Here is a 17,396-nt window from a genome sequence, read left to right on the forward strand (position 1 = left end):
TTTCTGTTTGTTTGTTTCACAGATGGGGAAATGGCCCCAAAGGGATTCAGTGATCTAGCCAAGGTTACAGGGGAAAGCTCTGTTTTTTTTTCCAGAAGCACCTTGGACTCATCCCTGGTCTATTCCTGGATCCAGTAAAGCACCAATCCCTGTGGCTTGTTTCTGCAAAGTGTCTGCTTCCATTTCTTCCCCTCCACTTCCTTTCCCACCATCCAGACTCGGAGCCTCATCGTTCCTTGCCTGAATGACCACTTGGTGAGCTGGACTTCCAGATACCACTTTTTCCTCATTCCAGTCCATCCTGCATTCTCCTTCTAGACTAAACTTCCTTAAACACAGCTCTCATGTCATTTCCCTCAAAAGCCTTTGTGACCCTCTCCTTCTCCAATGAATGAGAACTCCTCAGCCAGGATTTCAAAGCTCTCCTTCATCTGAACTCACCTTCCCAGTCAACGACTCAAAACAGGTGCTTTGAAAATAAAAATGGCTAAGGAACACATGAAAGAATGTTCCAAAACACACACACACACAGATTAAGACAACTTATTTTTTCTCTATCAAACCAACAAAGTTTTGTGTTTTGTATTATTTAGATGTTTCTGCTCAGTCCTGGCAGGAAAGTGATAAAATTGTCTCTCACCCTCTGCTGGCCCAAGTGTTAACTGGAATAATGTTTTGGGAAGGCAGCTTGATTATGTGAATGAAGAGCCTTTGACCTAATAGATCTGTTTCTGAAAAATCTAGCCTAAGGAAATAATCTGAAATTAAAAAAAAAAAAAAACCTTTATGCTTAAAAATGTCCTTGCACTATTGTTTATAGTCATGAGTGATTAGATATAACCTAATACCAACCAATAAGATACATGCACAGAGGGGTCAGTGTTTAAAGCTGTATATGCATTAGGAAAACCTTAACAGCATTTCACAACTGGATTTGTTTTCTTTCTCTGCCAGCACCCTATTTCACACCTTCTTCTCTTGCTTCAAACTTCCAAAATTCCTTCCTCCTCCTCAATTTCAACCGATGAGTACCTCTTGTTTACTGAGAAAATGTATCACCAAATTGTTGGATCTACCTGTCCCATCCTGAGCTCTCCGGATTCCTGCCCAAGGTCAGTTTGGCCGCTGAGTTCCATTCCCTCTCACTTCTCCTGGTATTGTTCCTTCTGTGTCCTCTCTCCTCCTCTCTCCTCTTTCTCCCTCAGTATCTTTTCCTCCCTCCTTTCTTCCCTCCCAGATTATTCCTATCAGCACATGAACATGCTATAAAATTTCACATTTCAAACAAGAATTCACTCCTTGACCTCATGTAGGGCTCTGGCACACTCCCTGAAAAGTTAACCTCCACCCCCATCTCTCCTCCATCACCTCCTATTCTCTAAGTCATCACGCTTCTGCCAGACATCACTGAAGCAGCTCATTGTCAAATCCAGCAGTTCGTTATCTCCCATCTCTATCTTCCTAGTTTCTCAGCTGCTCTGAATGCAGCAGATCCCTGTTCTCCTCTGTGAGCTCTCTCCTCGGATCTAGGACTCAGGCTCTCCTGCTTTTCTTGCAACCTCCCGGGCGACTTCTTCTAAGCCTCTGCTGCTTCCTCTTCCTCTAATTTCCTGGGGCTCCGGCTTCAGAGCAGCTGGACTCACTTCCCATGAGCTTTGTTTCCATCCCCCTGGCAGTCCCTGCTTCCCAAATGTTGATTCCACTTAGCCGCTGTAACCTGACCTCCCTGATGCTGGGAAGGACTGAAGGCAGGAGGAGAAGGGGGCGACAGAGGATGAGATGGTTGGATGGCCTCACCGACTCAATGGACATGAATCTGAGCAAACCCCGGGAGATAGTGAAGGACAGGGAAGCCTGGCGTGCTGCAGTCGGTAGCAGAGTCAGACACAACTGAGCGACTGAACAACAACTCTGACCTCTTTCCTGGGCCCCAGTGAAACCTCCTTTGGGATGTGCCGTGGGCCCTTCACAAGACAGGACTCTCAATTTTTCTCCCTCAAACCTGCTCCCCCACAGGAAATGTACCACTATCCTCACAGTTGTTCAAACCATCAGCCTTGAAGTCACACATTTATGACCTGGCATTTCAAGTACCACATGCTAACCCATTAGCAAGCCTTCACAAAGATCCCTGATACCACCAGTTCCTACCACTTCCAACAAACACAGTTGCTCCAGGCATTTCCCCTGGTGGTACAGTGGGTACGAATCTGCCTGCCAGTGCAGGGTACCTGGGTTCGATACCTGGTCTGGGAAGATCCCACAGGCTGTGGAGCAACTAAGCCTGTGTACCACAGCTACTGAAGCCTGAGCACCCTAGGGCCCGTGCTCTGAAACAAGAGAAACCAGCACAGTGAGAAGTCCGCACACTGCGACTAGAGAGTAGCACCCGCTCCTGCAACTAGAGAAAGCCTGCATATGGCGACGAAGAGCCAGGGCAACCCAAATAATCACTTAAAATTAAACGTTACTTAAATTAAAAATTAAATTGCTTAATTGTAAAAACAACCACAATCGCTCCAGAACAAAGCCACTGTGTCTTTCCCTAAACAAGCTCCTTCCTGCCCCCACGGGCTTTCAATTTCCTGTCCCTGAAATGCCCTTTTCCATGTCTTCACCTGGTTCACGCTAGCCCACCTCCCTGGTCTCTGCTCAAACAGCCCGCCTAAGATAGCTTCCTCACCCTCCTCAACCTGTGGCCCTCCTTAACCTGGCTCATTTTCTTCACAAACTTCATGGCCACTTGAAATGACATTCTTTGTTTGTGCTTCTCCCGAAGTGTAACTGAAGCCCCGCGCAGGCAAGGACTGATTTGCCGCTTATCCTTGTACTGCCAGCATGTGGATAGTGTGTAGCACCTGTTCTTTAGATGCTGGGTTGTGTCTGATTCTTTGGTGACTCCACCGACTGGCCCTGTAGCCCGCCAGGCTCCTCTGTCCATAGAGTTTTCCAGGCAAGAATACTGGAATGGGTTGCAATTTCCTAAACCCGGGGATCCTCCCCACCCAGGGATTGAACCCATGTCTCTTGCATCTCCTGCATTGGCAGGTGGGTTCTTTACCACTAGTGCCATCTGGGAAGCTCAAGCTTAAAATATGATGTCAATAAACAAGCTGTGTAAAAAGGCCACTTGAAAAAGACTAAAGGGGGACTTCCTGGTGATCCAGTGGTTGAGACTCTGGGCTCCCAATGCAGGGGGCACAGGTTCAATCCCTGGTTGGGAAATAAAGATCCCACATACTGCTTGGTATGGCAAAAAAAAAATAAAAGGACAATTGACTGGGAGTGAGACCATAGGTTTGTTTGTATTTTTATATTCTTTATGCTTTCCAATATATTTCTCAAGTTTTCTGTATCGAATGTTATTCTTTATAATCAGGAGAATACAAACTATTTCAGCTAACAAAATACAGCCTCTGGTCTGGTCAGGCCCAATTTATTCCAGAACCAGCACTCAGCACATGTTCATTCCAGGGTCCTGCTTCTTCTCAATGCCCCCTCTTTTTCCCATCACCTCTGATAATGGTTTAGACCTTAACCCAAAGCCCACCGCCTCCGTGCTGCCTCTGACTTCCCTGTTCTTAATGAGCTCCTCCCTGCCCAGACTTTGCATTTAATTGGCTCTGCTATGCTACATGTATTGATTCTCACTCAAACATTTTCTGTTTGCTGGTGTGTGTGTGTGTGTCTGAGAGAGTGTGTGTGAATGTGTGTTGTGCCTGGTATGAGTTAACTGTCCCTCAGCAGACGCCACCCCTTAGTCTGCCCCTTCCCACCATCCAGTCTCAGCCTCAGACTAAGCATCAGTACTCAAACACAGGGTGACAGGACTTGGTACTGAAGCAACTGGGTCTGGAAGCTGGATCCCCCTCCTTCACACCCGCTCCACAGTAACACTTCAACTTGCATTTACCGAGCACCTACTGTGTGCTGGGCACTTGCTATCCATTTTTCCATTATCGAGTAGGAGCTGTTTTCACTGTCACCTTAAGGCGAAGGACATGGAAACAGAAAGGTGAAGTAACTGGCCTAAAGGGACAAGCTGCAGGTGGTGAAGCCTCGTTCAAAGCCCAGCCCACGCTCTTCACCACCGTGACCATGAAATAGGCCTGGCTGTGACCCCTGAGCCACAGGTGTGCCTTCTGTCCGACTGCACGCTCTCAGTTGAGTTCCTTAACCTCCCTGAAGCTCAGCTTACCGCATTTGTAAGAAGGAGACAATAACCCCTTACAGGATGATTGCCAAGACAGCAATGGGGACTGGGAGGGAGGCCCCAAAGGGAGGGGATACATGTATACTTAGAGCTGATTCACACTGATGCATAGCAGAAACCAGCACAACAATGTAAAGCAATTACCCTCCAATGTAAAAAAAGACAGGAATGGGGTCTCAGTCTTGCCTGGCACACAGCAGACATTGAGGAAATGGTTGTTGTTATCAGTCAAAAGAAGAAAAAGGTGGCAGAGGATGAGATAGTTAGCATCACCGACTCAATGGATATGAATTTGAGCAAACTCTAGGAGATAGTGGAAGACAGAGGAGCCTGGCTTGCTGCAGTTCATGGGGTCGCAAAGAGTCAGACATGACTGAGCAACTGAACAACAATTGCTATTATTATTATTCGATATACTCCTTCTTTGGGGCTTCCCAGGTGGCACTAGTAGTGAAGAATCCGCCTGCAATGTGGGAGCCCTGGGTTCAATCGCTAGATCGGGAAGATCCCCTGGAGGAGGATATGGCAACCCATTCCAGTATTCTTGCCTGGGAAATCCCATGGACAGAGGAGTCTGGTGGGCCACAGTCTATAGGGTTGCAAAGAGTTGGACACGACTGAGCAAGTAACACCCACACACACTTCCTTGACATGTGCTCTTCCAAGGTTCAGGCAGCTGCCCCATCTTTCTCTCTGGCCTGGGTCAGACCTGCATCTCCAAAGTAGGGGCTCAGAGCTCCAAAAGGTGCCACGAGACAGCCTGGACAAGACCAAATAAGCAGCGCTGGCCCAGATGAAGCAGAGCTTGGATTTCCTCATCCGAAGGCATAAAGATAGGAAGAGGGTTGTGTCACACACGTGGCTGTTTTCTCTGTCATCCAGGCCCACTAATGTAAACATCTCTCACTCCTCAGGAATTATTTTAGGACCGGGAAGCAGCACACTGTTTATCGAGAGAGTCACGGAAGAGGATGCAGGCGTGTATCACTGCAAAGCCAGCAACCTGAAGGGCTCGGCAGAGAGCTCGGCCCACCTCACTGTGCAAGGTAAACAGCTGCCCAGACACCTGCTTCCCCGTTTGGTGAACTTGCCAACTCCCAATCCCCCGCTGTCCCTCCAGTATGTTCCTCTCCCCGACTTCCTTCTCCCATCCCCGTCCCACTGGGCTAGCCTGTCTGGTCCCTCCCCGCAAGGCCAAGGAGGAGGACACAGGCCGGCCACCCTGGAAAGAGGCCGCCGTCAGAACACAGGCTCCGGGAGAAAGTAGACCCTGGAAGATGGGAGAGCTTGTCAATGCCAGAGCCATGACAGAGAATGGCCAGAGTGGCCACGCCTGTGAGAAAGAAATCCAAGAAGACAGAAGCCAGGCATAGAGAGAGAGAGGAAAAAAAATCACACATGCTGGAAATTATTCATTCTTTTCCCACTCCCATTCAGTTACACATACACTGGCTCTTCCCCGTGTTGTCATAAGCCTGTTTTTAACATGAAATAGGCTGCACACTGGGTGTCCCAGGCGGTGCAGTGGTAAAGAACCCCACTGCAATGCAAGAGACCCAGGTTCGATCCCTGGGTTAGGATGATCCCCTGGAGAAGGGCATGGCAACCCACTCCAGTAGTCTTGCCTGGAAAATCCCATGGACAGAGGAGCCTGGTGGGCTACAGTCCATGGTGTCGCAAAGAGTCAGACACGACTTGAGCACAGCACAGGCTGCAAAATATGATCAGAGAGAAGCCACACATGGTAAACAGACCACGATGAAGAAAAGTATTCCACAGGCTTCCTCAAACAGCTCTGTTGAGCAGCAAAACCCAAAAAGGCCACATCCTAGCCTGGGCTTTGGCCACGTGGCTTCCATTCAGAAAAGAGATTAGACCTCGATTTTAATTCTTCACTGCCAAGAATCGCCCAAAAACATGACATTTACAGCATCATAAAGTCTTCAAATTGGCACCTCTAGGGTGTACACATCTATGACTCACTGAGGTTTCACATGTCGTTCAGCAGCCTATTTCGCAAATGCTCCCAAGGAGACTTCAGAGTATATAAGAATTTCCTAAGGAGGAACTAAGGGAGAAGGCAAAATTCATCAACTTTTCTGCCCTGGAAACTACACTACTTAAAGATGGTAACTGAGAATTTATCATCCCCATTCTTTTTTCTTTTTTTTGGCTGCACCTTGAGGCTTTCCATATCTCAGTTCCCTGACCAGGGACTGAACCCAGGCCATGGCCGTTTAAAACACTGAATCCTAACCCTAGACCACCAGGGAACCCATTAGTCCCAGTCTCTTACAAGGAAATGATCCTGGAGAGTCTCCTGAAAAATCTGAAACTACCAATTTACAGTTTCAGAAAAAAGTCGAGGGTAGCATTTCCCAAACCCTTTAAGTTATGGTCCTATTTGTCTCCCCAATCATCCTGGTTTTAAAGTATCAACTCATTTGCTTACACATGGAGATAATGCATCAAGGGTACCTCTCTCTTTAATACCTCCTTCTGTAAAGGACTGTTCATTGATACTTTAACAAGGACCCCAGACTGCATCAGGGAGGGTGGGGTGGAGATCTGAGAAGGGGGTGCCTCCAGAGAGTGAGGGGGTCTCCCTGATCCTCAATCCTGGGCTCTGATGGGTTGGGAGAAGCCCTTGCCTGAAGCAGAGATATTTACGCAAGTTCGTAGACGACCACTTCCTGACCCTTCCCCTCTTCTGCCAGGCTGCTCTGAGTTTCCTAGAAGCCCCACTGCTTCATGACATCGCTGACTCTGTCCCACCCACTGGCCGTGACCACCACTCTTCTAGCTGCCTCAGTCTGCTGGCACCCCTTCTGCAGCTGTGGCCAGAGCAGGGGCACTGTGGAGCCCCAGGTCGGATCGGGGGCTGATGAGCCAGGGTTCTGGCCATCAGTCAGCCTGACTCACAGCAGAAGGCTAGGCATGGCCTGGGTTAACTGAGTTAATGCAGCCTGGAATGCCTTCTCTCCAGGCGCCTCCCTGTTTCAGGCGAATCCTCCTTATTCTCTAGGGCCAGTTTAGATGCTTTCTGCCCTGTTGCATCCTCCGGGATGAAAGCTGAGTCAGATATACGTCCTTTTCTCCCCTCACCCACACCATTTTTCTTCAATGAAGAAACTTGAATCAGAACTTACTCTAGTCTTCCTTTCATGAATAGTTAGGAATCGATATGCTTCTCTTTGGGGGCTTGCCTGGTGGCTCAGGGGTAAAGAATACACCTGCCAGTGCAGGACATGCAAGTTCAATGCCGGGTCGGGAAGATCCCCTGAAGGAGGGCATGGCAACCCACTCCAGTATTCCTGCCTGGAGAATCCCATGGACAGAGGGTCAGATACTGACTGAGCACATGCGTCTCTTTGCTACTGAATCACAAGCTTTTTGAGGCAGGAGCTGTGTCAACCAATTGTCTGCATTCCCTCCCCAGCACTTAGTAGCAGACTGGTATTTACTTAGTACTTTTATTTAGTACCTTTATGTGCAGGCACCAGGCGAGACACTTGACAAACTGAATCCCACGAACTTCACGAGAATCCAAAGAAGGAGTATTATGCTCGGTCTAAAGATAAGAAGATGGAGACTTGAAGAGATTAAATTGCTGGTCCAAAGTTGTACCATGAACATGCAGCATGGCCAGGACTTACTTGAGTCTAGGTCTTTGCAAACTGCAGAAGGAAGGTTTCCATTCTCCCGAAGCACCCCAGGAGCTTGTCTGCAAGGCCTTAGGGTGAAACTGAGCCCATGGACTTCTCCAGCCCCACCCTGCTCCTTCTTGTCCTGTCTCCCCACTTCTAGATGGCTTCCCCTGATTCCTCCTCCCATGAATGTCATGCTTTTCAGCAAAGTCAGGCAATGTGGTCATCTCCAAGTTTCTATCAACCTGGATCATTCGCTGTTGAGGAAACGGGAAGTGATTTTTGTTGAATGGCCCACGGCTGCCATTCAGCTGAACTGACCCTGTCGTCTGTGCACATCATCCCTTCCCTCTCGGACAGCATTCCTCCTTCTTCTTTCGCCCTCCTCCAATCCATGCCCAAGTCTAGAGTCATCTTTTTACAGGACTCATCTTTGTAAAAAAATTTTTTATTAGAGTATAGTTGATTACAAGTGCGTTAGTTTTAGATGTACAGCTGAGTGAATCAGTTACACATACTCACTCTTAGATTCTATTCCCAGACAAGCCATTACAGAGTATGGAGCAGAGTTCCCCATGCCATACAGCAGGTCCTTATTGGTTATCTATTTTATACAGAGTAGTGTTAAATGACTGATCTTTGACATGTTTCTCCCCTGCTTCAGATCCTGCAGGGGTTTCTGGTCACCATTCTCCTCATCCCTGTGCATCAGGTCCTCCTCCAGTCTCAGCTCTCATCACCCTCCCCACGCCCCAGCCCCTCAGCTGGACTAAACCAGAACACACCCCCTCGCCCCTGGTCCTCTGCCCTTACACATCGTTCTCCTTCGGTCTGAACAGCCTCCCTTCCCCGCTTGTTCTCCTCCAGACAATCCTACTCTCACCTTTTATTCTTCATTTTTATTGCTGTCCATTCAATTCACAACATTGTGTTAGTTTCAAGTAAACAGCAAACTGATTCAGTTCTCTCTCTATATATATATTCTTTTTCAGATTCTTTTCCATGACAGGTTATTATAAGATACTGAGAATAGATCCCTGTGCTACACAGTGGGTCCTTGGTGTGTATGTAGTAATTTTATATATAGTAATTTTATATATATTTTATATATAGTAATTTTATATATAGTAATCCTAGTGAAGTAAAAGTTGCTCAGCATGTCTGACTCTTTTGCAACCCCATGGACTATAGCCCGGCAGGCTATAGAAATACATCACTATACTGTTGAGGGCAACAGAGAGGAGCCAAATTAAATTAGCTGTTAACTCAACAGCTTATCTATTTGCTCAGGACTGTGCAGGATATGGGGGGCTTCCTTGGTAGCTCAAACAGTAAAGAATCTGCCTGCAATGCGGAAGACCTGGTTCAATCCCTGGTCGGGAAGATCCCCTGGAGAAGGGAACAGCTACCCACTCCAGTATTTTTGCCTGGAGAATCCCGTGGACAGAGGGGCCTGGCGGGCTACAGTCCAGGGGGTCACAAAGTGTTGGACACTACTGAGTGACTAACACTTTCACTTTCATGCAGGATATGGGCTTTTGAGAAATGCTCACTAAGCTCCATGTGCTTTGAAAACCTCATTGAAAGGCAATTAAGGGGGACATGAAACCAGGAGAACCAGATCAATAGACATTTTGAGCTCCTCCTACAGGTAAAATAGAAATACTAATCAGCAGTAAACATACTACACAATGCCGCTGATAAGGGCTAACGGACTTCATAGAGGCTGCAAGTGATAGGGAGAGTGACTTGACCTCTGAACGAAGCCTTGCAGGATGTTGGATTAGCCAAGTGAATGAGGCAGGAAAGAAGGCAGTGAGTTATGAGTAATTCTGGACCTCCCACATCCATATTACCTCTGGCAATGACAAAGTCTAAATAATTCTCAACAGTTCCTATTGACTAGTCCATTGACTTCTGTGAGAAACTGGTTACTTTTTAAAACATTTTATTCTGTTGAAGTACAGTTGATTTACAATATTATGTTAATTCCTACTATACGGCAAAGTGATCCAGTTATACATAGACACACATTCTTTTTCACATTCTTTCCATTATGCTTTATCACAGAATATTAAATATATTTCCCTGTGCTATACAGTAGGACCTTGTTGTTTATCCATTCTACATGTAATAGTTTGCATCTGCTAATCCCATCTGCTTATAGCCACGTAGTATTATTTTTGTTTATGCAGTCAGTTCTCATTTAGAGGTAGGTAACTTTACTTTTACCCTGAGGGGGGTTGCTTTCTGGCATGCCAGGCTTCAGTTCAGTTCAGTCGCTCAGTCATGTCCGACTCTTTGCGACCCCATGAATCGCAGCATGCCAGGCCTCCCTGTCCATCACCAACTCCCGGAGTTCACTCCGACTCACGTCCATCGAGTCAGTGATGCCATCCAGCCATCTCATCCTCCGTCGTCCCCTTCCCCTCCTGCCCCCAATCCCTCCCAGCATCAGAGTCTTTTCCAATGAGTCAACTCTTCGCATGAGGTGGCCAAAGTACTGAAGTTTCAGCTTTAGCATCATTCCTTCCAAAGAAATCCCAGGGCTGATCTCCTTCAGAATGGACTGGTTGGATCTCCTTGCAGTCCAAGGGACTCTCAAGAGTCTTCTCCAGCACCACAGTTCAAAAGCATCAATTCTTTGGCACTCAGCCTTCTTCACAGTCCAACTCTCACATCCATACATGACCACAGGAAAAACCATAGCCTTGACTATACAGACCTTTGTTGGCAAAGTAATGTCTCTGCTTTTGAATATGCTATCTAGGTTGGTCATAACTTTCCTTCTAAGGAGTAAGCGTCTTTTAATTTCATGGCTGCAGTCACCATCTGCAGTGATTTTCCACGAGATATCCCTCCCCTGTGAGGACCCTGAGTTTCGTTTCCAGTCCCCCACACTCTGGGAAGCCATGAAAACTGAATCTGCTATTTATAAGGGTCTGTAAAAACCCTCAGAGTATAAATGCCTTCCCAATCTTCCTCAGCCCTACTTCATTCCCACTTTCATGCATAGTTTGGCCTGTTATGTCAGATTGCTTTAAACTTTTATGAAGATTTTTTAAAATATCCAGTAGTTTTAGATAATTTCAGGGGGAGAGCTGATGCAAATCATTTATCCTTTTGGTGGGGTCAGAACTGATTCCTCCCATACCCGGAGGAATTGGTCCTTTTGATTCATGACCTCTTTTTCCTCATGAGGCATCAGTCTTCAATATCACTTAGAGAAATGGTGTAATTTGCAAGGTAGCTGCAGCTACTTTGTACATGGCTCCTTACTTTCACCCTAATTGCCCCCAACAGCCATGCTTTTTTGAGTCCTTATGTTTGCTTTTTATAGTTCTCTTTCCTCCTCCTTTGCTCTCTTTTGCAGCTTTTTTCCTGCTCTCAGAGTGACTGCTGTATCTAGCCTCTCTGCTGAAAAATCATGGTTAGCTGAGAAATTACCTGATCAGCCATCATCAAACCACACCTGAAATATCCATACCCATTTCTAAGAGAAGCATAAACAGATGAAGCCATATCCTTATAGGGTAATGATAAGACAGCACAAGGAAAGGAGGATGTTTAGTCTAAAAATGAGTCAACTTGGAGAGAGGGGGTGACACGACTGTTTTCTGCAAATATTTAAGGCATTATCAGACAGAGGAGACACTGGCCTTACCCTTTAACACTCCAGAAAAGAGAAGCAGAACCAAGAGAGGGAGATGGTGGCAACGTTTCAAGGAGGCAGGTTTCAGCTCCCTAGAAGAAGATAATCTTGAATAGGAAGAATTTCTGAAAGTTGATATTATGTGGACCTTACAAATTAGATGCAATATCTTGACTAGAAGTACTCTGGGCTCATGGAATAAAAATCTGATCCTTGAAAAAAAATTTTTTTTGATCCTTGGATGCTGTTCAGAACAATTAAAGGCGGTACCTGCTTAGTAATTTCATCAGTGAAATGAGATTCTTGCGTCTGGAGTCTAAATCACTGCTTCTCTCTCTGGTGGCTATGAATTAGGTGCATCAAGCTACAGACTTGGCTTCCTAATATATGCAACCTAGACCCTCCCCCTGACCTGTATCTTGTCAGGTTGAGTTTAGGAAGTGAAGCCGGGCAAATAAGTTGTGTCTGTGGCTATGTTTAACAGATTGAAAGAGGTTCACGCATTAGCCAGGAAGGAAACTGTCTGCTCTTTTTATTTCCTTTGAAAAAGGATTCTTATACTCCTAGATAAAACAATGTGTTATTTTTGTATCTGAAAAGGATGAGTGGACTGGGGAATCAAAGTGGCTTCTTTAAATAATCACAGGTCTTGTTTGGTTTGGACTGCCCAGAAGCACATGTGGAGAGCTCAAAGGGGAAGTGCTAATATTAAAAACAACAGCAACAAAACTGTTACTAACCAGAATAGTTTCTGAAATTAACAGCCCTCCATAGTCCATGGAACTCAAGGGGACTGTTACAATGCAAGGGGGACACATTTTCATCTGAGGATTTAAAATAAACTGTATTTTATTACTCTAAGTAATAACCACTATATCGATATACATATATGTATGTGTATATGTGTTGGGTTGGCCAAAAAAATTCATTCAGGTTCTTATACAGTGTCACTGAAAAACTTGAACTTTTTGGCCAACCCAATATACATATACACACATTCTTCTAACACATTTAGGCTTTGCTATTGAAATAATAGCAAAGCATAATAATAGCATTTGTAATTATGCAAGAGAAAACAACTTGAAGAATAGCTACCATTTTTAACATTTGTTAAAAGCTTATTTATTTTGGGGGCTTGTGTCAGGTCTTCTTTGCAGCACAGGGAGCTCAGTACTTGCTCTAGAGCATGTGGGATCTTAGTTCCCTGACGAGTAATCAAACCCACATCCCCCGCCTCGCAAGGTGGATTCTTAACCACTGGACCACCAGGGAAGCCCCTGTAACATTTTTTGAGGATGACTGATGGATGCAAACAGGTGTGGTTTGTGAATTTTGTGCCACAATAACCCCTCAGTGACACATTTCAGGGAAGGACACACACGGCAGGAAGGATACGCTACGTTCCTTAACAAAGTCCCAAACGTAAAGAGAAGGAAAAGCTTGGAACAGACTCGTCTTAGGGACTAGCCTCTCCCCTCTATCCTTCTTCCCCCACCCCCCCCCCCATCCTTCTGAGCCTCCTCTGACACAGGTCTCTGCCCTTCCTCTCCTGACACTAGGAAGGGTGTGATAAACTAATTCACACGGAGATGTTGGTGACTGGTGTCACTCCTCTCATGGGTTTCCCCAGGAGAGGAGGGAGACAGTTGAGCTGGCAGCTCCCCGATTTCACCCTGGAGGGCTGGGGGCAGGCTGTGCATGCCTTTGTACTGAAACCTAAACAATGACAGAAAGCTGGCCTTGATCGAGAATGCAAAAAATGGTGCTGGAATTCAGTGAGAACATCTCACACTTGTTGACCGTGCAGTGCACCATTTTAAGCACGTAATATGCATCAGTCTTCTTCGCGTTTGTAACAATCCAAGGAGGGTTTTCTTTTCTACTTACAAGTGAGAATCTGAGGCCCCACGAGGGTGAGGACTCTGTCCAGGGTTACAAAGCTGGGAAGTGGCGGCACTGAGAACTGGGTCCCTATTTAACCATTCCGCTCGCCCGCCCCTCCACCTGGTGGGGAAGAGGCCCTGTTCTGAAGTCAGGTGTGTCCCTGCCCACGAGCCATGCAACCCTGGACAGATGATTTCCCTCCTGGAGCCTCAGTTTGCTCATCTGCAAAATGGGTGTGAATTATGGCATGCCAACCATACAGGGTTGCTGGAAGGATTAACAAACTTAACAGTGTATATGGCATATGATAAAAGCTTCTCAAATATATGAGGAGAATGGCAGGCTACAGTCCAGAGGGTCACACAGAGTTGGACACAACTGAAGCAACTTAGCATGCACGCCTTATTTGTTAATATGATACATTGAATTCCATTTCAACAAAACTTGCTGTATTATACTTTTTCTAGACTTAGCCAGTAAGTCACACAAATGGTGTTCCAGGCCACAAAATTGCTATTTGACCTAAGGCTTTAACTTACTGTGATAAAAATGTGTTATAGAACTGATAGAATTGCAATTTTAAGTATCTTTACCTAAAGTTCCTCTTGAAATGTACTTCAAATTTAATCCAAATACAGTATGTCCATACCTCACTTCCCAAGTTGGTGTCTGTATACCAAATTATGTAGTATACATATGCTGCTGCTGAGTCGCTTCAGTCATGTCCAACTCTGTGCAACCCTGTAGACAGCAGCCCACCAGGCTCCCCCATCCCTGGGATTCTCCAGGCAAGAACACTGGAGTGGGTTGCCATTTCCTTCTCCAGTGCATGAAAGTGAAAAGTGAAAGTGAAGTCGCTCAGTCGTGTCCGACTCTTAGCGACCCCATGGACTGCAGCCTACCAGGCTCCTCCGTCCATGGGATTTTCCAGGCAAGAGTACTGGAGTGGGGTGCCATTGCCTTCTCCAAGTATACATATAAGGCTTCACAATTCGTATGTATACCTAAAAGTAAGTGTGTGTATGTGTGTGTGCTCAGTCACTTCAGTCATGTCTAACTCTGTGCGACCCCATGGACTGAAGCCCACCAGGCTCCTCTGTCCATGGAATTCTCCAGGCAAGAGTACAGGAGTGGGTTGCCATGCCCTCCTCCAGGGGATCTTCCCAACCCAGGGGTCGAACCCACATCACCTGCTTCTCCTGCTATTGGCAGGCAGATTCTTTTGTGTTGTGCTACCAGGGAAGCCCTCATAATCAGCATGACAGTCAATCTAAATGTCCAATAAGCCTTAGAGAAATTATACAATAAGGATAACTGGATTACTGGTTACTGGATTTTAGGTTAAAGGAGGTGTAGCCTTGCTTGATTGACTCCCATGGGCAGCCAGGTTCAGGTGCATTGATTGATTTTCTTTTTATCCATAATAAACATTTATTGAGTCTTTCCCTAGGCCAGTGCTTGAGATGCAGAGTGAATAAGAAACACACCCTTCTCTTGATGTCCCAATAGCATAATGGGCAATAAACCGACATGAATGGTTCCCTCAAATTAAAACACCAGAACCAGAGAAGAACTCCTAAGCCATGCTGAATGTTAGGCCAGTCTCTCAGGGAAAGTAACTCAGTGGTTTACGGAAAATGGTCAGTACTTGGGTCAAAGTCTGATTAGTTTTAGAAGGAAAAGCAAATTGTGTTTTACATAATATATATGGATGAAAAAAAATTATGTTGCACTTGAAGTACAAAAAGTAATAAGAGGAGGACTTCCCTGGTGGTCCAGTGGTTAAGACTCTGTGCTCCCAACGCAGGGGGCATGGGTTCGATGCCTGGTCAGGGAACTAACGTTCTGCATGCTGTGTGTGTGTGTGTGTGTGTTAGTCGTTCAGTCGTGTTTGACTCTTTGTGACCCCATGGACTACAGCCCACCAGACTCCTTTGTCACGGAATTCTCAAGGCAAGAATACTGGAGTGGGTAGCCATTCTCTTTTCCAGGGAATCTTCTCCACCCCGGGATGAAACCTGTGTCTCCCGCATTACAGGCGGATTCTTTACCGTCTGAGCCACCAGGGAAGTCCACATGCCACATAGCATGGCCAAAAAGAAAATAAAAAATAAATAAAAACAAGAAGTAATAAGAGGATATTTTAAAAGGAAAAGAGAGTGAAGCCTCCAAAATAACACCTAGTTTTATCCATCTCCCCTGTGAGGTGGGGTGCTGTTGGCACGTCCACACTTTAGGGACGGGGCTGGCGCACAGAGTCCCCGGCACTCACAGCTGTGTGCAGGGTCAGGGAAAGACTTCCTTCTCTGGAGTCAAGGCAGGCCTGGGGCTGGGGCCCTGGCCGCTTGCTGGGGAGTTGCCCTCACTTCTTAGGAGGCACCACCCGGCTACACCGCATAAGTTGAGCTACCCAGTTCTGCTGCCCGTTCACTCAGGTGGTCTGGGGCCACAAAGAGCCACGTGTCCCGGCCGGGATGATGCTGCCATGTCACACAGCCTGAGTCCCATGCAGACAGCGCTGCCCACCACCGTCAGAAAGGCTCAGGGCAGGACGGCAGGACACAGCCCAGCTCTGCAGACTCTAGAAAGACACGCCACCTTCAGAACTCAGCCCTTCCCCTGCCTGCCCGTCCTACCCCAGCAGGGACGGGCCAAAGCCCGGGAGGGTAACTGACATGGCACGTTCTGGGCAGCCCGGTCCGCAATCTGAAATAAGAGGTACAAATACCTGACCTCTTTGAATCAGCCACCTTCTTGTCTTTATCCCATATAAAAACATCCTCATGCCACATCCATGCGGCGCTCTAACACCCACCAGACATGAGGGACAGCCCTGAGATCCAGCGCTAAGTCCTGTTATTGTCAAATCCACCCATGTTCCCCCGCCTCCTACGCCCGCTACATACAGCTGGGCTGTTTCATGCACCATGTTCATGAGCTGACACCAGCGAGGTGAAGCTGGGTCCAGGGCAGGCCAGTGTGTGGATGTCTGACCCCTGAAAACACAGCCGACAGTGGATGGGAAGAGATGCTGCTGACTTAGGTCAACCTACAGCAGATGATCCTCATGGTTACTTTCCAAGCGAAGATGAAAATCAAGTTACCGGACGAGACAGAGGCAGAGCCTGGATACCAGGTCTCACAAAATGAGTTCAGTTTTCAAAAAACAGTAACAGAGTATTAAATAGACCTTTCCCTTCTAACCAGTGTTCATCGAAGATGTTTTTAATGAGCTGATTCCTTAAATGCCTAAGTGCACCCGGACACATTCAGTCCCACTGCAAGGAATCTGCCTGAGTAAGGACTGTGGAATTACTTCGGGGGTCAACTTCCTGCCCCTGGGAATGCAGTGGGAAAGTTCCCACCGTGAGCGGGGTCTCTCGAGGTCAGTCCTTGCAGAGACTGTATGCAGACTGTGCTCAGTCCCAAGATGTTCTCGGCTCCTCCAGCAGCCAAAGGCCACTGTGTCCCAAGCAGGTCCCAGTCTGGTTTTTGGTTACATAAAACATATCTGCAGCATAAGCAAAGACACGTGTGTGTGTGAGAATACTGAGAGGAAACATTAAATCTCTCACCTCAGGGGCTCATACATGCTCAGTTGTTCAGTCTTGTCCAACTCTTTGTGACCCCCTGGACTGCAGCCCACCAGACTCCTCTGTCCATGGGATTCTCCAGGCAAGAATACTGGAGTGGGTTGCCATTTCCTCCTCTAGGAGATCTTCCCGACCCAGGGATTGAACCTGCATCTCTGCATCTCCAGCATTGCAGGTGGATTCTTTACCACTAGTGCCACCTGGGAAACCCAAGGAAACCCAAACTCATTAACTTGCATTTATTGTCTTCCCATCGAGAGGACCCGTACTGAGAGAAGAGGGGGTCATGCCTGGAAATTTCTCAGTTCATCTCATGAGATCCAGGGAAGAATAACCACAAGCTGCCAGAGCAGCAAATGAAGCCAAGTCCACTCATTCATTCAACCAACACTTTCAGGATGCCTGCC

At 46.8% G+C, this 17,396-nt stretch overlaps 1 protein-coding gene across 2 annotated transcripts in view; it reads left to right on the forward strand.

Moving 5' to 3' along the window:
* FLT1 (fms related receptor tyrosine kinase 1) overlaps positions 1–17,396 on the forward strand; it is a 205,240-nt gene that overhangs the window by 138,890 nt on the left and 48,954 nt on the right. For both annotated transcript variants that reach the window (XM_061434869.1, XM_061434870.1), the window contains exon 15: positions 5,128–5,259. In XM_061434869.1, the coding sequence (XP_061290853.1) occupies positions 5,128–5,259 (132 nt within the window). The remainder of the gene's footprint in view (positions 1–5,127; positions 5,260–17,396) is intronic.

Source organism: Bos javanicus, chromosome 12 (assembly GCF_032452875.1).
Source record: "Bos javanicus breed banteng chromosome 12, ARS-OSU_banteng_1.0, whole genome shotgun sequence".
Lineage (NCBI taxonomy): Eukaryota > Metazoa > Chordata > Mammalia > Artiodactyla > Bovidae > Bos > Bos javanicus.